The 22460-nt window shown below is 41.1% G+C and overlaps 1 protein-coding gene across 2 annotated transcripts; it reads left to right on the top strand.

Annotated features, from left to right (window-relative positions):
* The first annotated feature begins 1436 nt into the window (after window positions 1-1436).
* On the top strand, window positions 1437-13580 carry atp8b5b (ATPase phospholipid transporting 8B5b). Of its 2 annotated transcripts, XM_070850454.1 has the most exons (28): window positions 1437-1761; window positions 2902-2985; window positions 3148-3206; window positions 3310-3423; window positions 3784-3882; window positions 3986-4047; window positions 4206-4278; window positions 4479-4549; window positions 4693-4775; window positions 5449-5607; window positions 6388-6476; window positions 6921-7114; window positions 7245-7453; window positions 7550-7593; window positions 7693-7858; window positions 8171-8359; window positions 8735-8850; window positions 8976-9140; window positions 9302-9413; window positions 9620-9725; window positions 10147-10297; window positions 10704-10887; window positions 11013-11236; window positions 11530-11613; window positions 11784-12029; window positions 12169-12307; window positions 12576-12706; window positions 13261-13580. In XM_070850454.1, exons 2-28 carry the CDS (start codon window positions 2931-2933, stop codon window positions 13549-13551), a joined length of 3615 nt encoding a protein of 1204 aa, XP_070706555.1. In that variant the 5' UTR covers window positions 1437-1761; window positions 2902-2930; the 3' UTR covers window positions 13552-13580. The 2 variants fall into 2 exon arrangements, with proteins under 2 accessions (XP_070706555.1, XP_070706553.1); XM_070850452.1 differs by lacking the exon at window positions 1437-1761 and having other exon boundaries at window positions 2772-2985.
* Window positions 13581-22460: the final 8880 nt, after the last annotated feature.

Below are 22460 nucleotides of genomic sequence, written 5' to 3'. Positions count from 1 at the left end.
TGCTGGTGACTTTGTTCTGAACTGATGGAAGATTATTCAAATGTTTCCCTTGATGAAGGATATTGCTATAAAATAAGAAACCTCAATGTGTGCACATTTTTAAACCGATCACTCTGTAGAAACCACAAAATCACATTCCTCTTTGTTACAGTTCATTATCCTGTGTGAATAAGTTATTGGTATATGAGGGCAAATGTTTCATAGCCATTCTGTAATATACATGTTCCTTGTGCCAAGTTGCAAGTGTTCACTTTTGATCTTTTTTTATTACATAAATTTGTAATCCTTGCACGTCACTACATCACTGCAACAGTTAACACATACAGTATATCAGTCACAGTCACTGCATTGTTGTGTTTTCTTTGTATTGTCAGTACTACTACTAATGTTTTCACCATGTTTCAGCATTCCAGTTGATGAATTTTGTATAAAGTATTTGAGAAGTATCCGTAAATGCGTCTCCCTGCCTTTTTTTCCCAGTATAATATGCCCGTTGTCATTGAATTAAAATAAAAAAATATTTTATTTATTCTCCACTTCAGTAGTAAAGCACAAGTGTAGCAATGATTAGATTAAGATTCCGAAGACATGAAGGTTATGCTGCAGGGGCGGGGTCATCTTGTTAATTAAAGCTACTGAAGATTTATTTTTCTCACCTTCACTAACTCAGATAATGGTGAATATTTTAAATCAATCAAATTTCAGCAGTTCATTGACAGCCCAGGCTGAATGAATGTACGGCACACTTTTCTGCAGTGTCGTTTTTTGGAGATGAACTGACCCTTTAAAATGGAATCAAATGATAATGTGGTGGTGTTTTTAGTTGCAGGCAGACAAGGACCAGTTAAGGAAACGTTACTCCGCACTGACTTTAAGGTTAGAAAGCCAAAAAATAATTTTTTTAAATAAGTGACGGTTAAAGAAAGTTCAACCATCAAAACATAATGTGCATGTCTGTGTACATACACATCTGTGCACATACACAGGCAGAATAGTCCATTTACTGGCATGGGTGCACACACACACACACACAGGCACACAAACAATAACTAATTTAGCAAGAGGTTCATGTTGAGGTCCCTTGGATGACACAGCCCTCCTTTGTGTTGAAGCCCAGGTATTAAATTCCATTTCTGAAAGCACCATATTCAGAGCTATCATATGTCACTTTTAGTTTAAAAATGTTTCTCTCTCATTAATACACTAGATGCACCTATGAAACAGGCTCAATGTGAACTGGACTAAAGGAGCTTCTCGTGAATATGTGATAAAGCGAAGTCCTGTCTGAGCATGCGCACTCATCACAGACTGTGTTTCATACCTGACCGCCCAGATCACAACCGTACTCAAAGCCCTGATTGGCTGGAGCCACTCACCTGCACTGTTGTTTTACTGCCCTTCCACTACTTCCAGGTCCAAAGATCACTGCACTGTTTGATCAAGCTCTGAGCCGTTGGGCGCAGGGGGATCCCAGCTCTTCCTGCATGAACCTGAAACCTCTACAGTAGACGTCTCTCTCACCACTTCACCTGTCGTCCATCCTGCGTGTCTTTCATCCCACTGGAGGCCCCAGTCGAACCCCCGTCTCTGCCTGGGACAGGGTTGGTGCCTGGACGTCCAAACGGAGCACAGACGAGGGCCTCGACTTACTATATCAGAGCGAAAGTTGTAGTTTCTGCCTCTCTCTCTTTTGTCCCTGTGTTTCTGTGTCTATCTGTCAGCAGGACTTGAAGGACACAAGAAATCACATTTTTATTTGAGGTATGTGACTGTTTTTTCATTTGCTTTCAGACCCTGGGAATATAGTGGATATATATCACGGAAGGGGCTCACATTTACAACTCTTTGACGTGAGAGAAAGATCTGAAGTACATGACGTGAATAATCAAAACCTAAACCTAGTGGATCAATCTCTTCTGATCAATTTCATAGTTGTGTGAGTGCGAGCAGAAGGACAACAGAGAGAGCACAACATGCCCAGCCAAGCCTTTTGCTTTTGCTGCTTTTGGTTTTCTATATATGTATATATATATATATACATATATTCTCAAAGTACCATGAACATTTCATGGTCGTTGCTATCTTGATCTCTGCGGTTATGGATTATCTGCCATAGATCTCTCTCTGGTACCAAGGGTTGAGAAAGGAGTGGCTGGATATCTTCACAGCACAGATAAAGTCTCGAGCATGCTGCCTTATATTGCGTCATGTTATCACCTTGGACCCATACATAGCTGACATCTTTCCTCACCTACATGTCAAGTTACCTTCAACTTTTTATAGAAATGCACAGAAAATCTAAATTTTTGGCTGTAACCAGGATCTGCACAGACAGTCTATCTTGTCCGTTATTTAACCGTCATGATTTGGCTAAGGACCTGAGTTGTAGCTCACGTATTATTCTCTAGGAACATTTAACTAATAACTGCTCTCATAATTTATTTCCCAAGCTAAATATTAATAATAACTTTATATTTACATGCATGCTGTGTTGTTTTGGGGTGTTTTTAGTTAGTCAATAATATTTACTACTCGCACAGCAAAATATTAATGATGCAAGTAGATCTTTGTTGCTCAGAAATATGTTTTGTTCTGTTTTGCATCTCCTCGTCATGACTGTATTTTGGCAGGTGTCCTCTGTATGTTGCACATCTCCACTTTAAAAAAAGCAATCGCTCATTTCCTCTGTTGACACTTAGACAACTACATTAAGTAGAATTTTACACTGAACCACAATTGTTGCATATATGACCGTCTATATATAAACTGGTTTCCCCTCACTTTTGCCACAGTTTCCTCTTTCAGCTGCTATCTCGGTATAGTCTAACTAGAAAGAAATGGCTCTTTGCTTCACTAACTATAAATCACTCTGTGATTAGTGTTCGCATGCTCTCTCTCTAGGTGTGAAATATGGAGGAAATGAGCTAAAGATGGGGTCAGTAGCATCATACTTTGGCCAGTTGTGTGGAAAACAGAAGAAGAGAGGTGAGATCTGGTGCATACAAACTGTTCATCAAATGTTAAGTAACTGTACATCTTTACGACCTTGAACTGAGTTTTTACATACTGTTTGTTGTATTTGGTGACTGAAGTGACCGAAGGCTCCCCTAACAATCCTTGTCCCTGTCTTACTCTTATTTTTCACAGAGGAGGAGAGACACTTGCGAGCTAATGACAGAAGTTTCAACCTGTCTTACAACTATGCTGTAAGTGCAGGAACAAAAACTGTGTGCATTTAACCGATGTGTTGACATGATGTCACATCCTCTTGCATTTGTCACCTTCATCTTTCCCTTTCCTCTGCTTCAGAACAATGCCATCAAGACCTCCAAATACAACATTTTCACCTTCCTGCCACTTAACCTCTTTGAGCAGTTCCGACGGCTCGCCAATGCCTACTTCGTCTTCCTCATGGTCCTTCAGGTGGACATTTTTCTTTGTTTAGCTCATCAGGTGCAGTGATGCACGTATGGGGGGGGGGTTTACCAGGCTTTACACATTCAAATCTAACATTAACACGTTAATACATTTAGAAAAGACGGGGAGTTTTCACAAAATTAGCAAATGGGGTTCATGGGCTAACTGACACTGGCAGAAATGGATGTTTTGGGAATGTTATCACAAAAATACAGAGAAGAAATACAGCTTTTTTTTAGCTTCCAGGGTGTGATTCCTATGTAAAGTGTACAATTTATTCCTACAGGTGCAAGGTATTAAAGTGTGTGTGTGTGTGTGTGTGTGTGTGTGTGTGTGTGTGTGTGTGTGTGTGTGTTCTGTTGACAGCTAATCCCACAAATCTCCTCTCTCTCCTGGTTCACCACGGCCGTCCCTCTGATTTTGGTGCTGTCTATTACAGCAGTGAAGGATGCTAGCGATGACATAGTAAGCTGAAATTGCAGCAATCTATTGAGACTACACTGAAGCTAAAGTCAAAATTATGTCTAAACAAACACTGTTTTCTCTTTATCTGGTATCATCTGAGTAGAACAGACACAAAAGCGACAATCAAGTGAACAACCGCATCGTGGACGTCCTCATCGATGGAGAGTGAGTCATGAAGATGCCGATTTCACATTTCACACATTATACATTTGCACATACAAACACACGGCTGTAAAGCAGATTTGAGTTTTACATGTTTTGTATGACTTTCGGTGCAGGCTTATGATTTCATGGTATGTTTTATGTTTATATTTTGTTGTCAGACTGAGAAAAGAGAAATGGATGAATGTTCAGGTCGGAGACATAATCAAACTGGAGAATAATCAGTTTGTCACAGTAAGTGCAGAGACATTGCAAAAACAACTGAAAAGTGGTTTATTTTTGTAATTGCCAGGGAATCTTAAGAGCATGAGCATTCTGTAGTATAGTGCTATACACTTTGCTGCTGAGACAAAGTACAAGAGATACTAAAGTTTAATCTCATTATCTTCTATACTTTAAATTGATTGTACTGCATTTGATGCTTTCATTTCTAGGCAGACCTTCTGTTGCTGTCCAGCAGTGAGCCCCTCAATCTAGTCTACGTGGAAACAGCTGAATTAGATGGGTGAGTGTGCAGTACTGTGTGTGTGTGTGTGTGTGTGTGTGTGTGTGTGTGTGTGTGTGTGTGTGTGTGTGTGCATGGCTGACGGCTGATGCCTCACACTGTCTTCAGTCGCATCCTTCTCATGTCCTCTTGGTCTCCCCCAGTGAAACCAATCTGAAGGTGAAACAGGCTCTGACTGTAACAGGAGAGATAGGAGACAACATTGATGCACTGGCCGGCTTCAATGGTGAGAAGCTGAGAGAAACACACGTTTTTTTTCCTTTACCAAGAACCATTGAAATATATTTATAGTGAATTTTCAGTCAGGATGCCCTTTAATGTACAAAGATAGTGGGATTTCTCTGCTATTCTGTACTAATACTCATTAGAATAGCAAAGTTTGCAGAATTTACACCTTTTTTGTGTGGGAGCTGTTGTTAAAGTGGAGGTAAGAATTGATGAAAATTGTTGATTTAACCATCCAATGGTGGAGATAAAAAAAAACAACACTTTTTCTCATGAATATTTGGCTCCAAAACAATAACTACATTAATAGTGCATTGTTTTCATAACTATTATATATTTTCTATTATTGTTTCTTCACTTTCACAGTGCTTCCTGTCTCCCTCTTTCCTCTCTCACTGTTTATTGCTATGCACCATAATGAATGCACCTTTAATGTGAAAACCTGTTGTAAATAAGCCAGATTCTGATTTAAAACAACTAGCTAGTTCCAACAAACAAGAAGCTTGTGCACATCACATAGAGAGTGGTAAACTACACTACTTCCTTTTAAAGATCGAATAGGCTCACAGTGTGGCAGCTGGAACTAGTTGTAATTGAGAAATTGAGAAACGCCCTGAAACGTGTCAAGTGTGATGGTGGACTCGGTGCTGAGCTCTCACCTGTGTCTGGGCCAGGTGAAGTACGATGTGAGCCTCCTAACAACCGTCTGGACAAGTTCAAGGGAAACTTAGTCCTGAACGGACAAACCTACGCTTTGGACAATGACAAGGTGCTGCTGAGAGGATGCACCTTAAGGAACACAGAGTGGTGCTTCGGGCTGGTCATCTTCGGAGGTAAAGGCTCACTAGCCGCTATGCTATGCTAAAATATGCTAGGCTAGTCTATGTTATATTAGGCTAGTCTATGCTAGGCTAGGCTATTCTATGCTATATTAGGCTAGTCTATGCTAGGCTAGGCTATTCTATGCTATATTAGGCTAGTCTATGCTAGGCTAAGGTATTCTATGCTATATTAGGCTAATCTATGCTAGGCTAGGCTATTCTATGCTATATTAGACTAGTCTATGTTTGGCTAGGATATTCTGTGCTATATTAGGCTAGTCTAGGCTAGGCTAGGCTAGGCTATTCTATGCTATATTAGACTAGTCTATGTTTGGCTAGGATATTCTGTGCTATATTAGGCTAGGCTAGGCTAGTCTAGGCTAGGCTAGTGCCACCGTTTGTTCTGGTGACAGCATAACTCAGGGGTTCGTTTAACTAATAAGAAATTATTGGTCAGTTAGTTTGTCGATTCCTGCGCCAACAGCCTATTCAACTGAGTGAGGGACAAAATTACATATTGCAGCTAATGTATTACAGTGTTTGATGATAAAAGGTAAGTTTTAAGGAAAGGGTACTGTCTGAATTAACTTCATGCACTTGTTGGTTAGAATAAGTAATAGCCTACAAGTACAGGTGTGAGGATGAGAAAGTAAGTAAATCACAATAGCCCCACTGCAGACGTTAAAACATGTAGAATACACTGAGCATCTCATATTGACAGATGAAGAATGATCTTTCAATGATCTTTATCTGCATGATCGTCTGTGTATCTGAACCTTTGAACGTCTCCAGGTCCTGACACCAAGCTGATGCAGAACAGTGGAAAGACAACATTCAAACGGACGAGCATTGATCACCTGATGAACGTGCTGGTGTTGTGTGTGAGTTTCACATCCATTCACACACAAATGTGCACAAGCTCACGTGCACAATTCACCCGCAAAAAGTTTTCTGATGCTGTCTCTGTGATGACCTTAGATATGCTATGGTATCCATTTAACTCACAACCGAGTCATCGCTAAGTGTATTAAACACACAAATTAATGAATCCTCCAAAAACCGGGAGCATTAAGTAAAATCTTTATCAATCAGAATTGTAGTCTTGTATTTCTTGCAGTCACAAGATCTGTTATTAAAACTACTGAGAGGGAACATAGAAGTGTTGTTCCTTTTCCTACTTGTTCCTGATACAGTACATTTCACTCATGCATTGCCATCGTAAAAGCAAACATTTTTGAAATGCATATTGATTTTTCAGCTGAGTCATATCATCAATGCAGTATTTTTTATTTATATCCAGATGCGTGATATCTTTTATCCATCAGATCTTTGGTTTCCTGGCGTCCATGTGCTCCGTTCTGGCCATCGGCAATGCAATCTGGGAGGTGAGGGAGGGGTCAATGTTCACAGTCTTCCTCCCTCGTGAACCAGGGATTGATGCTGCTCTCTCATCCTTCCTCTCTTTCTGGTCCTACATCATCATCCTCAACACGGTGGTGCCCATTTCCCTCTACGTGAGGTACGTTCTAGGACAGAAAGATGACAAAGTCAGAAAGCAACAAAAGTCATCAGGACAAGTTCGCAGTCAGAGTGCAGTCTGTGTGTATCCCTGCATCTCTCGTTCTTAATCCCGTGCATTTCAATGTCAGTGTGGAAATCATCCGTCTGGGGAACAGCTTCTACATAGACTGGGACAGAAAGATGTATTACCCCAAGAGTGACACTCCTGCCCAGGCGAGGACCACCACGCTCAATGAGGAGCTGGGCCAGATCAAATACATCTTCAGCGACAAGACCGGCACTCTGACACAGAACATCATGACTTTCAACAAGTGCTCCATCAATGGGAAAGCTTACGGTGAGCAGCTCTGCTTCTCTAAATACTACAGTGACTAATGGACACATCAGCATGGGCTGAATAACTGATTTCAGAACTGATTTCTCTGTTATTCAGGGGAGCTGTTTGACTTTGCTGGACAAAGGGTGGAAATAACAGAGGTGAGACGAGATACTGACACATGATAGTATAATTTTGTGTCAAGTATGTACCACAGCAATTCTTCTCTTTTTCTCTTGTCTGCTTGTCTCTTTCTGCAGAAGACGCAGACAGTGGACTTCTCCTGGAACAGGCTGGCCGATATGAAGTTCATCTTTCATGATCAAAGTCTGGTGGAAACAGTCAGGGAGGGAAACCCAGAGGCTCAGACCTTCTTCCGCTTACTGGCTCTGTGCCACACCGTCATGCCTGAGGAGAAGACAGAGGGTGAGCGACCTCTAATGGACGTCTCTGTTACCACACAGCAAGTGCCTGTTAAAGTTTAAAACAGAACCGCATTGCCTATGATCCGTCTCCACCGAATATAGTACAGATTCCTCATCTTTTTAATTGTAATATCATTTTTTTCTCACCATATTAACAATGTAGCAACTCCAGGATCAGATTAAATTCTTAAATTATTGTGTTTTTAAAAAGTGTGAAAGCCACTGTGCGTAACATTTTAACATCTGACTTTTGCACCCAGCTACACAAATGATCTCATTCAGTTTTTTCCTACTCATGTTTCTATTCTGGCAGGTGAGCTCTTCTATCAGGCTCAGTCTCCTGATGAGGGCGCTCTGGTGACTGCAGCAAGAAACTTTGGGTTTGTGTTCCGCTCACGCACACCAGAGACCATCACTATCATGGAGATGGGCACACGAGTCACCTATGAGCTTCTGACTGTTCTTGACTTCAACAATGTGCGCAAGCGCATGTCAGTCATAGGTGAGAGAAAGTAGTGGCACATTGTTTGTTCCCTGTGTTGCCAAAAAAAGATGTTTTAGTCGCTGTAGATGATATAGAAGTCATATTTGAGAATTTTCTTTACATATCATCATCTACATCATTTTGATTCTAGCTATAGTTACATACTAAAATAGTTCATACAAAAAATCATTGTTGATGCATTCTGGGAAGATTTCTGTGTCAGCTGCTCAATACTAATGTTGTAAGTTCAAGAAACGACGAAATTCACATTATCCTTTCCAAGATGTTCATTTAGATTCATGCATTCTGAAAAGAGAATGATCCATGGACCAGGTTTATGCATCAAGCCTCATTACTTTGTCCTCGCTAAGTGACTTCCCCCATGATTTCCAGTACGAAGCCCTGAAGGAAAGTTGACTCTATACTGCAAAGGAGCAGACACCATCATCTTTGAAAGACTGCACCCGTCCTGTAAGAAACTGGTGGAGGTTACCAGCAGACACCTCAGCGTGAGTGATGCTGTTGGATTTTTGTGGATTTTTTTGATGTTTGAGCGAATATATAAAATTGATGTACTTTCAGAAATTGTCAGGATTTTTGTTTTGAACTGCTCTAAACTGTCTCACCGTAATAGGAGTATGCAGGCGAGGGCCTACGTACTCTGGCTCTGGCCTACAAGAACTTGGATGAGACATATATGGAGGACTGGAAACAGCGGCACCATGAAGCCAGCATCACAATGGAGGGACGAGAGGAGAGACTCGATGAACTTTATGAGGAGATAGAGAAAGACCTGCTGGCAAGTCCACCTGCTGAATACTCTGACACATTGCTAGATAGTCTGACTGACCCAACAACTGGCTTGTTAACTTTTTGGTTGGTGCCTGCTTATTTGAAGAGGAGTTTAATATACTGTACATCCTGCTCCGTCATATTACGTATCTGTTCTCTGGTTTGTAGCTACTGGGAGCGACAGCTGTAGAGGACAAGCTGCAGGACGGCGTACCACAGACCATAGAGCAACTGGCTAAAGCTGATATCAAAATCTGGGTGTTGACTGGGGATAAACAGGGTTAGTGTCACATATTGTATATTCCCTTTCAAATCATACATTGATCTCAATGTGTTCGGAAGCCTGTGTGCCAAATCCCCAAGCGTTCACAAAACCCATGTAAACATCCTGTGTCACCTGTAAATGAACACTGGGGGTGAATGTTTCGGCACATTTAACAGATGAATTGCATCACAGTAAATGTAAGTATTGATATTTTGAAACAGAGACAGCGGAGAATATTGGCTATTCCTGCAACATGCTGAGAGAGGAGATGAAGGACATTTTTGTTGTAGCAGCCAATACAGCTGAAGGAGTCATGGAAGAGCTACGGTAAGTCAATCAGATCCCAAGAACTGCAACACATGTAGTATCTGCTGATCAGAGGCTGTTTACTGACTTTGAAATTGTATCATTTAAAATAACTGGGGAAAAAATGCCAAAATGTATTTGACACTTTGACCTAAATTGAATCCAAACCATGCAGTTTAAACTAAACTTTGATATACAGTAGTAGCATCTTAGCTCCCACACAGTGGATGTGTTATTCATGAACAATATGCCAGACAGTCAAGAAGAAGAGTGGCTGAATAAAGTTTATCACTGAACTCAATAAAATATTATTGGTATGTTAATACTTAATGCGTCATGTTTTAGTTGTGGTTGGCACGTGTTTTTATTTGTTTCTATCCTGTTAAAATACAGTTTATAAAAAACTCACCCAACCATCCCCTTTATGTCCTCCTCCTTTCAGGAATGCAAGAAGAAAAATGTGTCCAGAATCTGCGGACGAGCCGTCTTTGGTCAAGTCTCGCGCAGGCCTGTTTTGGCTTCAGAAAACAGAGGCTGTGCTGGATGAGAAGGTGGATGGGGAATATGGCCTAGTTATAAATGGACACAGTCTGGTAAGAAGGCTTTTTTTAGGGGTATTAATATTTCCAGTAGTTGCTGAATCAACAAGAAATGTTCCCCCCATTGTCTCCATGTGTCCTCCTTGATACAGAAAACTGGATGTCCTGTTTTTTTAAAATAAAGTTGACGGGCTGGGCCCAAAAAGTTAATCAGGCTGAAAAGTTACCACACTCTGCATTGCAAACAGCACATACACTTTGGTATTTTAACGGCTGATCCTAGTATTTTTAGACTCAACACATATAAATGTAACTACCTTCATGGTGGTCAAATAAAGGAAATGAAAAGAAAAATTAATAAAATGATGGATTAATCACTTCGTCATTAGAATTGACCAGGTTGACGTGGCTCATTACCTCAGTGCAGTCCTGTAATGCCCCCTCTCATTTCCATCCTCAGGCCTTCGCATTGGAGAAGAACTTGCAGCTGGAGCTGCTGAGGACAGCGTGTATGTGTCAGACAGTGATCTGCTGCAGGGTCACCCCTCTGCAGAAGGCCCAGGTGGTTGAGCTGGTCAAGAAATACAAGCAGGCTGTCACTCTGGCCATTGGGGATGGGGCCAACGATGTCAGTATGATCAAGGGTGAGCTCAGTCAACTCGGACACCATTACAAGAACCACAAGGACCAGAGAGTTTATTTGCAGTAAAATCAAACAGCTGGAAAGTACTGTTGAATTCTATTCCTCTCTTTTCTGTGTGTCCTTCAGCTGCACACATCGGTGTTGGTATCAGCGGCCAAGAGGGCATGCAGGCAGTTCTCTCCAGCGACTTCTCCTTCGCTCAGTTCCGTTACCTCCAGCGCCTCCTGCTGGTGCACGGCCGTTGGTCTTACCTGCGCATGTGCAAGTTCCTGCGATATTTCTTTTACAAGAACTTCACCTTCACCTTTGTGCATTTCTGGTACGCCTTCTTCTGTGGCTTCTCTGCACAGGTGAGGGACACGTTTTGGACACGTGCAACACAACTGAATGGTTACATGCGTTGTGAAAGAATCAGGGAATCTAGCGATGTACAGTGATGAGTATGGTAACTAAGGATAGTGCATATTGACTTGTTTGCTGTACAGTATACTTAAGTTATGATGTTGTGCTATGATGTTAAATGAAGATACAAATACCAGATACAGTAATATAACATGAAGACTACAGTATGTACATAGATACATACAACATTGTTAATGCTGCATTTACATGTTTAATGTTGTTTTATTGGTCTTTCTCACAGACAGTGTATGACGAGTGGTTCATCACCTTGTACAACCTGGTTTACACAGCTCTTCCCGTCCTCGGCATGAGCCTCTTTGACCAGGTATTCACCGAGGAGAAATTGTTACGCTAGCTAGAAGCTCAGAAACTCAAAGTCAGCATCTTTCATAATTTATGTATAAATGATGTATCATAATTTACCAGTAGTTTACACTCTGGCGTCTGTATCCTCTCGGCTTTCTCTTCTCTTCCTCTAATCCTCTGTTTCCGCAGGATGTGAATGACCGCTGGAGTTTCCAGTATCCTCAGCTCTACACTCCGGGCCAGCGGAACCTGTACTTCTGTAAGAAAGCCTTTGTGCGCTGTATGATGCACAGCTGCTACAGCTCCCTCATCCTCTTCTTCATCCCTTGGGCTGCCATGCACGACACCGTCCGAGATGATGGCAAAGACATTGCTGACTATCAGTCCTTTGCTTTATTGGCACAGACCTGTCTGCTGGTTGTGATGAACATACAGGTGAGGAGCGTCACAGTGCACACTTGATTTATAGATATTTAATACATTTGATTTGCCCAAAACAGACTTACTTGGTTGTTTTATCTATGAATTAAACAATTAAATAAAACACTCTCACTTTACTAAATGTATTTTTCAGCTGTGTCTGGACACCCATTACTGGACGGCGGTGAACCAGTTTTTCGTATGGGGAAGCTTAGCCGCTTACTTTGCCATCACATTCACCATGTACAGCAACGGCATGTTTCTCATCTTCACTTCAATTTTCCCCTTCATTGGTGAGTAGATTCAGCTCATTTATGGAGACATATAGGTTGTTGACAGAAAGAATGATGGTGTAACAGGCCAACATTAATAAAAGATAGGTTAGCATTGAGTTGCCAATAACCCTGTTGTACTCTGCAGAATTCATGCATTAAATCTTGAACCCTTAAGCCATTAAAAGGTGTGCAGAGTCATTGTATTATGTATGTATGTCGTTGTATTACAATAAACTTTTTATACCGTTCGATTCTGACTGCTGGTCAAATGTTTGTGGGACTTCAGGCACTGCACGAAACTCCCTGAACCAGCCTAACGTGTGGCTGACCATATTCCTGACTTCCCTCCTCTGTATTCTGCCTGTGGTGGCTTTCCGCTTCATCCTCATTCAGCTTCGTCCCACCATCAACGACAAGGTGAGAGAACACATGGTTCACACCATACAACCATTTCGACTTTTACGCCTTATACTTTTTTTTAACTCTAAAAATAAAGTTATAGTTCTCTTTCTTAAAGTTTTAGAAACAGTATAATTCAAAACAGTGAAAAAACATTCAACAATGTTTCTCTATGATTTTGCTCATGTTTTGTTTCCATATTCTACTTTTTTTTCCTGTTTGCCACTGCCCCTGGTATAAACTGTCTAGCAAGGTAGCTAATCAGCATTGAAAATCAGCATTTCATATAGTTCGGAAGACTTTTGTACAGTACCATTCATAATGATTTTGATAATTTTTGATGTAGATATTGAGCCTTATCATTCTATGGACACACTATAGTAAGAAGTAAATCACATGTGTTACATGAAATAGTGTACAAGCCAGTTTGTGGGTAGTGTGGAATATTAGAATCTATCATTATAAAAATAAAACAGTTATAGAGGCAGGTGGACCCTGAAGAAGCAATAAACCAGCGCGATTGAGCAAACATTAGTCCACCTCAAAGAGTTGTCGCTCCCTCCCCCATCTAGGTGAGACATAAGGTACGGAAGGAGGCACTGCCAGCTCCAGCACCTCGCCGCCCACCTACCAGGCGTATCAGCACCCGTCGGTCTGGCTACGCCTTCTCACACACCCAGGGCTATGGTAATCTGGTGACGTCGCGGAAGTTCCTGCTGAAACTACCCCTGAAGAGTCGACCGGTCCTGTTTACTGAAACAGATTCTCCACTAGCTCAAAATCAGCCACAGCACTACCGCACCATTGCAGAGGAGCCGGAGGAGTCCCAGAGCCCTCAGATGGAGGAGGTACGTAGGGAGTAAAACACTGCACAGTGTGTGGGGAAAGCAAATGAAGTTTTTCACTTGTTCAGCTCACACTAATGAGAGGATGCACAGGGTAAAAGTTCACCGCCTGGATTGTTTTCACGTCAAACCTTTACACAGCTTTTATCTAATGGATGAATGTTTATCACTGTGAAAACTTGGCAGCACATACAACATTAAGGGACCACAATGGTGCTTTTGCATGTTTTAGCTTAATAAGTACAGCTCCCATATATTGTAGTCTTCTCTACTGTCAACCATTTTCCAAATCAAACCAGAGGATTTTAGTCAGCATTGCTTTAGCTAGGTAATCAACCATAGTAAACATTTAATTGCCTTAAGTTTTGCACTGACACGTGGTCAAACTGTTTCCAGCAGGAACTTTTCGAGAAGCTGCATTCAATCTCTGCAATTTGAGTCAGGTAGTGAAAAACATGTTTAATCGCATGAAGGCAAGATTAATTTCACATTATTTCACAAACACGCATATTGGTTTTATTGCTTGACCTCTGAGTTTGTTTCTCCGGCGAAACCTTAACTCCAACCAGGAGCGTTTCTACAGCAGTCCCTACTCTCCGCTGCTAGCTGAGACTCGTGATGTAGTTTTGAAGAAAAGTGTTAAAGTGTACATCACCTGTCTCAAGCATGAACACTGCAGTGAAATAAAGAGAAACTAAAAGCGGCCTAGAGAGTAGAAAGTCAGGCTAAAAAGCTTTAAGTGGAAATACTGCACTGAGTTTGTACTAAATAGGCTAAAACATGCAGAACCAGAAATTGCGATGAGATTAACTTTGTGTCATGCACATCAAATTTTTACTGTTGTAATCTGTGGATTGTTGTACTTATTTTTTTGGTTAAGTTTAAAGAATGTAATGTTTGCCACTAGCTGATCTGGAGAAACTGGATTACCACACTGCCTGCAACATGATGTTGCATTTTGTACCTTTTTAATTTTTTAGTTTTCCTCAAGTGAAATGTAAATATTCAGGGTGTCATCATGAGTAAGCGTAAAACAATGATTTCAGTTTGAGTTGAAATCTACAATGAACCTATTTTCACGGTGTTGTTTACATAATAATTTACATGAAGATCTTTAAACATTGTTGTGTTGATAATCTTGTTGTGTTTTTGATGAAGAGGTGTGTAACTTGCTCCATCTGTACCACTTTAGTCACAGTATTTTCAAAGTACAGCTAGGGGTCAGTGTTGTCTTTGTAACTGTGTTTTTGGTAAAATAAAGGAACAGTATAGGTTTAAGTGTCGTAAAAGGGACAATGTAAGGACCAGCAGGCTGCTCATACTACCCATAATATCCCCTTCCTTTCAGTCCTACCACATATTTTGCCATTGTGTCCTTCATTTTATAATGTCAGGCCTCTTAGACTCACATGTGATGAGATTTTGTTGGCATGTACAAGTTTTGATCATCATGATCGTACAAATTCCGACATCATGAGGTCATCTGAATAAAACAAATAACATGATTGACTTGTGTTGCTATATTTTCATCTAAATAAATTGTTCCCGAACATTTTTTTTCACCACAGGGCATTGCTGGATTCAAATGAAATCAAATCAAGTTTATTCATAAAGCACATTTAAAAACAATCTGAGTTGACCAAAGTGCTTTACAAAATTAGGGCGAACAGCAAAGTAAAATTACATCAGTAGCATAAAAGACAAAAATGGTGGTAAAAAGCTACAATAAAAACAAGAAATAGCCATGTTTAAAAAATGATCACACACAAATGGACACAGTGATGTCAGACTCTGAAGCACAAAAGTGTCTGATTATTGTAAATATTTTATAACCTGACCTCTTTTAGGAAGCCTCAACCCAAACCTCTTCCATTTTTTGTTTGCATTATGTATGCAGCTGCATGTCCTTTTACTTTCTTTCTGCCTGTCTTCCTCTCGCTCTCTCTTTTCACTCACACTTCCCATACGTACATGCACTGCACTGCACTGTACTGTTAACATCTGCAGACACACACATACTGCATTCAGTGCACAACTGCAGTGTCCTCTGGGACGACGAGCCATGATGTCACTGGTGGAGGGCTGTCCCAGCATGGCACGGATCCAGAAAAGCTTTGAGTCTGCTTCCTGGTCCACAAGAACAAGAAACAGGTTGGTGTCTTTTACAATTAATGAGACTGTGCTGTACAGACAAAACAAGCAGTGTTTAACATTCACAAAAAAATCTAAATGTTAATAACCGATTTGATGAAAAGAATGAATGTCGGCATGGTAAATTGTGTTGGACCAATACAAGTGATACATTTTGCAAAACGGATAACTGCATATTCTTGTCATGATGCATGTGGATGCCAAATAGATTCAGCATGAGGGCTAAAAAAAATAAAACTCAGCTCATATAGCTCTCTTCTCCAATTTAACCCTCTCTCTGCTCCTCCCCTTCTAGTCATGCAGCACAGTCAGCAGGCTCCACAGTCTCTGGTGAAGGTCACTGAAAGATCCCACAGAATGGAGCTGCAGGGAGGACTGGTATGCTTTATAAATAGCTGGCCTGTGTGGCACTCCCAAACCACAACCATGAAGTTTTTCACTTTGAAACAACCTAAGATTGTATTTCTGATTAACAGAGAATCGCCTTTTATCACATTTTCAACATGTTTTTTAATATTTGATTTTTAACATAGCACATCTTTCAGTGCATGTCATTTAAAACTGAAGCCAGTGAGAGCAGCAATGGAGCAGTGACAAAAAAGAAAAAGATCGGATGAATCCTTTGTGCTATTAATAGACAATGACATTTATTGTGCCAGGAAAACAGTTTGATTTGGCACAGAAACTGGGCTGAATCAGAGACAGAGAAAAGACAAGAAAATGAATGGGAGTGAAAGCACAAGGAGGATTTATAGATAGAAACTCATGTAAGTAAGTAGAAACACAGCAGAGGTGCACATCACACACTGACGGTGGCATACAATCTCCTTAGGTCAGAGTTCAAGTGGAAAGCTGCAGCCTGGTCTGACTGGTCAGCTTCTGTAAGAGGAGACAGCAGACTCAACTTCAAGAGAATGTCACACTTGGACTGAGGATCACTGTGTGTTTCAGTCTACGAGGCAACAGTCTGCTGCTCCAACTTGGTGATCAGTCAGCCTGTGCATCCAACACTTTGGTCCACAGAATAATCTTAATAACTTCTTAGCAAACTGCCATATATCCTGCTATTAACTGGTGGATGGCTGTTAATGATCAACACTGAGGTATATTATTCTTTTGGAGCTGTGTGTAACAAAAAGCAATTTCCTCCTTATTATTATTAAAGGAATTCTGATTCTGATATGAGGTACATGAGATCTAATAGATTCTCAGTTAAGTTAAAGCAGGGCAGCTCACTCAGGTGCTTCCCAGTTCAAGAACAGCAAACTTCCGAGGGACAAAAGGGACTGGAACATGCTAATCGATTGATGGCATGTAATAGTGCAAACTGACTACAGTTTCAGCACCACTTTGCCCGTATTAGATTCAGAAATGGACTCTGATGAAGACGTGCTAGTGCTGTAGAAATGTACAATAAATGGCTGTAAATCAGTAAGTTTGCTCCAGTCACTTTCGTCCCTTGGAAGATTTCCTTGGAATGAATATGAAAGATGAATACATTTTTAAGTTTCCTCAAATGATATTGTTAATACACAGTAAAACGTCCATATACAGAACAAATATCAAAATCTACTTGGCAGATTGTTATGAAATCAGATTTACTGAGTAGGTATTCTATGTTTGATATTGTTAGAAATGTCTCAGCACCAACTTCACTTCTCAGAGAAACTATTTTAGGGTACTGATTTGAAGGTATGTAATAACCCTGATGGGGGGGGGGGGGGTTCCGTCCTCGGTGTTAAGACCTTTTCCTTAACATGAGATCAAATATGGATCCAACGGTGGCTTAACTGTTTAGATGTTTGACAAATGGTGTGTGTGTTTGTGTGAGTATCTGCGTGAGGTACACAGAGACATACAAAGGGAGACGGTTATCTAGAAGTCCAGTGTAAGTGGTGTCAGTTGAAAGCCTTGTGTCTAAATAAAGGATTACCTTCAACCTTAGAAAGTGCACACGCTCCCAGCTGCCACATTAGCGCCAGTGAGGGAGGGTGCTGCATTTATGTTCCACAACAACACACATGACCCAGGAGATCATGTTAGCGTTACCAATAACCTGTGTTAACTTTCTCTTAAGGCGTTTCCTCACTTAAACTGCTAGTTCTGGATGGTTGTGTTTGGTTTTTCTGTGTTACAGAGAATTTCTAATACAGTTCATCATGTTACTGCCGTCTCCATTGAGTTCTTTAGAATCAGACCGGAGCATGAAACAGGTCTGACATGTGAGGCTTTCAGTGTAAACAGAGCCTCTACATAACATCATGGTTTTGTTATATTTGGCTCTCTGCACTGGGGCAAACAGGCAGAAGTTCCCTGAACTCCTGTTTTGAAAGAGAAAAGAGACCAGAAATCACGCGAGCTACAGGTGGGCAGAGTTCTGTTGACCCCATTTCAAATGAGTCAAATGATCCCCAGAGGCCTCGTTAGGCTAAGAGGTGCATGGTGTTAATTCTGTAAAGGTTCAGGGTTCGATACCCGAGGGGAGGCTCCCGTAAGTATTAGTCTCTGTGGATGGAGGGGTCTTCCAAATGTGGAACTGCAGCAGGGATCACATTTCACATGTCACATTTACATTTAGATTTCACACAGTGGAAGGTCAACATGGCGAAAGCGCTAGTCCCTCTGATTAATGTTTGGCTGGCAAAATGTGTCTGTTTCATTCTTCTTTTTTTTTTACAATTGAATCTTTTGTGGCTGTTATGCTTGTTTTATTTGTCTTAAGCGATCTTGTTTGTGAATAATTACTGTTCACGACTATGTAAGCTGTGCTTACATATGGTGTTATTCCCTGAAATGACCTGACAGAACCCCAACGCTCCCTGCAGTGTGGATTAATCATTTACTGACTGGCAAAACATTGCATTTGTGCATGTGTGTGTGTGAGTGTGCGCTATTCACCATCCGCAGAGTCCCTGGACTCAAAGATGAAGAGCACCCGTTTTTCAGACACAGCAGAGTCACCTTCAGCATGGAGCTGAATGAAGCTGACAAGCTGGCATGAAACTATGCGTGTTAACGACACTTTCCCTGCGTGAGCCACCTCTGAGCCAGCTGGACTCAAAACAAGGTCACAGTCTTGGCTTTTGGTTTGAGTGACAGACATTTAAATAAAGAGGGTTTAGGCATCAGTTGAAAAAGACCTTACAAGACCCTACACGACTGAATCCACCTGTTTTTGGCTGTATGCTTGTTGCAACTGCAGTTAATAATTCACAGAATTTTTAACTGGAATAGCACATCATTCGTACAAATTGGTGCTTGGTTGAAAAATAATAGCGTAGACCTGCCATATTAAATTATGAATCAAATCCCTTTTCAGAAATAATATTTTGGAATGGAGATCTGCAAATGTCCTCTTGACCTGGAAATATTCCATAATATATTTCCACTAAAATAGTCTCTATTAAAAGTGTCTATTATTTAGTGAGCGAGGCACCTTTTTTTTTCCTTCACCAAAATCCAAACAACTATTGTTTTATTGGAACAAAACAGTCCAATTAGCTCCAAACATCTGGTTTATCAATGAGTACAAAAGATCAAGAAACCTACATTTCCGGAAGATTTCTTTATTTGGTAACCAACTCCACCTTAATGACATTCAAGAGTAGCATTATCATCACAGTATTGCATAACAAGATACTCTGATATGATGTAAGATATAGAGACTATAGTGATTAAGAACTGAAGCTGAGAGAGAAAATAGTTAATATCCTGAAACAAAGAAAATAATGGCCAGCAAAGCTGTTATGATGCATTATTAACACATTAATAGAAAAATCCTGTTTAAAAGGCACATTCATAGAACAACAATGGGACACTCTTGCATGCACACAGTCCCACGAGATTAAAGCAGCATCAGAGTTACAACTTTATCACAGTTTAGTGGTAAACACCTGACATAACACCAGTCATACAGTATACAGAACAATTATTGCTTTGATTATTGCTGTAGGAAAAGTGAACTATGTGCGTTTATTCTCATAGATCGTTAGGGAGTATTCAAGCAGCACATGGACATTATAATAAAATCTCCATTTACACAAATCAAACACTTGCATTAAATCACCCACTTTTAAAGAGGTGCAGCTTGCATAATCACAGATACTGCCACAGAAAAAAGGGAAGACGTTTTATATAATGCTTCTGTGTTTTCATGGCAATCTTTTCAGTTCCCTGAAAAATCTGCTTTAATCGCTGGCGATTAGATCTCTGGCAATCCTCTATGAAAAGTCCCATTAAGGGACTGTTTGATCCCAGTAATCATGGTGTTGGAAATCTGCAGTTCAAAGTATGTCTAGACATCTGGGCTGAATATGATTTAAAATGAGAAATTGTAAAACTTGTTGCAATAGTCTTTCAGTGTGAATTATGTTCTATCTACATGTTGAAATAGCTGCGACTGCAACAATTGTTTAATGATTGATGAACTGTTTGTACAATAAAATCTCAGACAGGAGCGAAAAATACCCAACACTAGTCCGAGAGTTTAACGTGGTCTTTGAATTTACTTGTTTCATCTGACCAACACTCCAAAACTCAAAGGTAGTCAATTTACTATTATATAAAACAGAGAAAAGCAAACAAAATATTCCAGATTCAAAAGCTCAATCATTACTGAAATGACTTTATTTAATTACTGTTGAAAGAATGTAACCTTGATGTCTTTTTTTTTTCCTTTTTCAAACCCAGTTTTACCCTAGACCTCTTGATGTGTTTTTGCCCCAAATTAGTGCTTCCTGGGGTGTATTTATGACATTGTGACACAGTATAAATCAGTATTAAATCATTTCAATCCACTGTATAGTCATGTCGGTCTTGTTTGACTGTACAAATAAAATGACTTCTATCTGGTCCAGTATCATCAGAGCTTACTGTACGTGCCACTCAGTCGTCCTCTCACCTCATGTCTTACAAGAATCCCCACCATTTGTGCACAATCAGGTCGTCTCCGTAGCCCGTATCAAGGAGGCGGTTGCCACATTCCTCCCAGCGACACACCTCACCCTTGTCCACCACCACAAACTTCCACTCCACGTGGCTCTCTGCAGGCAGGCTGACCACCGTGACCCACTGCCCGTCCTTGGCCCTCTCTAGTGGGACATATCCCTTCCAGTTCCCCAGCTCCTGATGGTCCCCCGTGACAGCCACCATCTGGTATGGTGACTGGGTGAAATACTGGACCCGGAACGTCACGTCGACATTCTGGTGCATGGGCTGGACCGCCACAATCTTTTTGTTACTTTCCGTGATTTCGTCAGCAAGGGAGAGAGAACTGATTTGTTTGACTTCAGTGGAAGGTGGGATATCTGTTGCATCTATACAACCGGCATCTGTTACTGCAGAACTGTCCTTGCACTCTTCAGCGGGAGGCTGGTTGGTTTTTGTGTGGTCTTGGGCAAACGATGTGGCAGAAAGATTCATCCAGGGGAGGACTTGGTAATTACTATCTGTGATCCATTCATTATTGTCCATAGTCGCCTCCATGATACTGATTTCAGTCTTTTCATAGTCCTCTTCTTTCTCCTCTGCTTTTGTTCCCTCTTTCTTTTCAACACTTACTCCTGCCGCCTTCTTTTTAATCTCTCCAACTTCAGCACCAGCTGTCATGTCTGTCTGCTGTTTCAGCTCGTCGCTGTAGGTAGTAGCACTTGCTACAATCTGTGTCATAAACTGATCCATTGCTCTGTGGTAACTATCTTCAACCTCGTGACCAAACATGTCCTCATTGGCTGCAAATGAATTAGCCCTATCTGTGTGCTCAGCCTGGGGTAGCTGGGAGCGACTTGAAGGGTAAGGCCCGAACACCATACCTGCCTTCTCTTCATTAATGACGGACATAGCTACACCTTCTGCAAACTGTCCCTCAGGCTGTAGATCACAACTCATCACCGGAAACACCGTATTCCTGACGGTCATGTCAAACTCATTACCAGCGTCTTGCAGATCAGGGCTTACAGCCATGCTTGAAATGCCACTCTCTTCACCAACACTAGAAAATGATATGTCGTTGATCCTCAGCTCAATTTGTTCAAAAGATGGCAAGTGAAGCTGACCCATGGGAGGGTTGATGTCTTCAGTCATGACGGGAGCAACACCAGTGGCAACTTCAGAAAAATCTTCATGAATTTTTGTTTGGTCACTTTGTTGGTCTTGGGAGGAAGAGACCATGTCAGGACAGGTTATTTCTTCAGACATTAGAGGTATGGCGTTATCACAAGCAGGTGCATCAGTGGCAGAATTAACCCTCGTCTCATCAGGAGTTTCATTATTTTCCGTGTGGTTACTTTCTTGGTCTTGGTAAATGGATATCAGGTGAGGACAAGATATTTCTTCGTCTATTGAAGAAGGAGTCATGTCAACTGCATCAGTATCACCAGCAACACCTGCCTTGTCGAAAACTTCAGCCACCACAGCTGTAGTAATGGTGTCATCATCAGGAGCAACTATATCAGGAGGGGCAGCAACACTTGACTTATCAAAAGCTTCATTATTTACCATTTGGGCGCTTTGTTGGTCTTTGTAGGAAGACTGAACATGAGGGTCATACACGTGGTCATTGCATTCTTCAGCCATCGCCGTGATTGTGCCATTCTTGCTTTCAGGCTGATTTTCTGTTTCATCCGATGCCGTTTGAGGGCCAAGAATAGCAGAATCAGTATCTTGATCCAAATATGGTATTTCATCTTTCTGTGGTTGTTGAGAATCCAATGACAAGTCAGGGAAGTCTGCAATGCTGGATATTTGAGCTTTTCCATCATGGGTGATACCCGACAGAC

Source organism: Pempheris klunzingeri, chromosome 19 (genome assembly GCF_042242105.1).
Source record: "Pempheris klunzingeri isolate RE-2024b chromosome 19, fPemKlu1.hap1, whole genome shotgun sequence".
In the NCBI taxonomy this organism is placed as follows: Eukaryota; Metazoa; Chordata; class Actinopteri; order Acropomatiformes; family Pempheridae; genus Pempheris; species Pempheris klunzingeri.
This window is presented reverse-complemented; position numbering and strand designations above follow the sequence as displayed.

What these genes read in the sequence shown, in the direction of transcription:
- atp8b5b (XM_070850454.1), top strand. Translation starts at nt 2,931, where the DNA reads ATGGGGTCAGTAGCATCATACTTTGGCCAGTTGTGTGGAAAACAGAAG. An exon ending in ACCTGTCTTACAACTATGCT is followed by an intron (nt 3,207 to 3,309) that starts GTAAGTGCAGGA and finishes CCTCTGCTTCAG; the next exon opens with AACAATGCCATCAAGACCTC. An exon ending in GCATGAGCCTCTTTGACCAG is followed by an intron (nt 11,614 to 11,783) that starts GTATTCACCGAG and finishes CTGTTTCCGCAG; the next exon opens with GATGTGAATGACCGCTGGAG.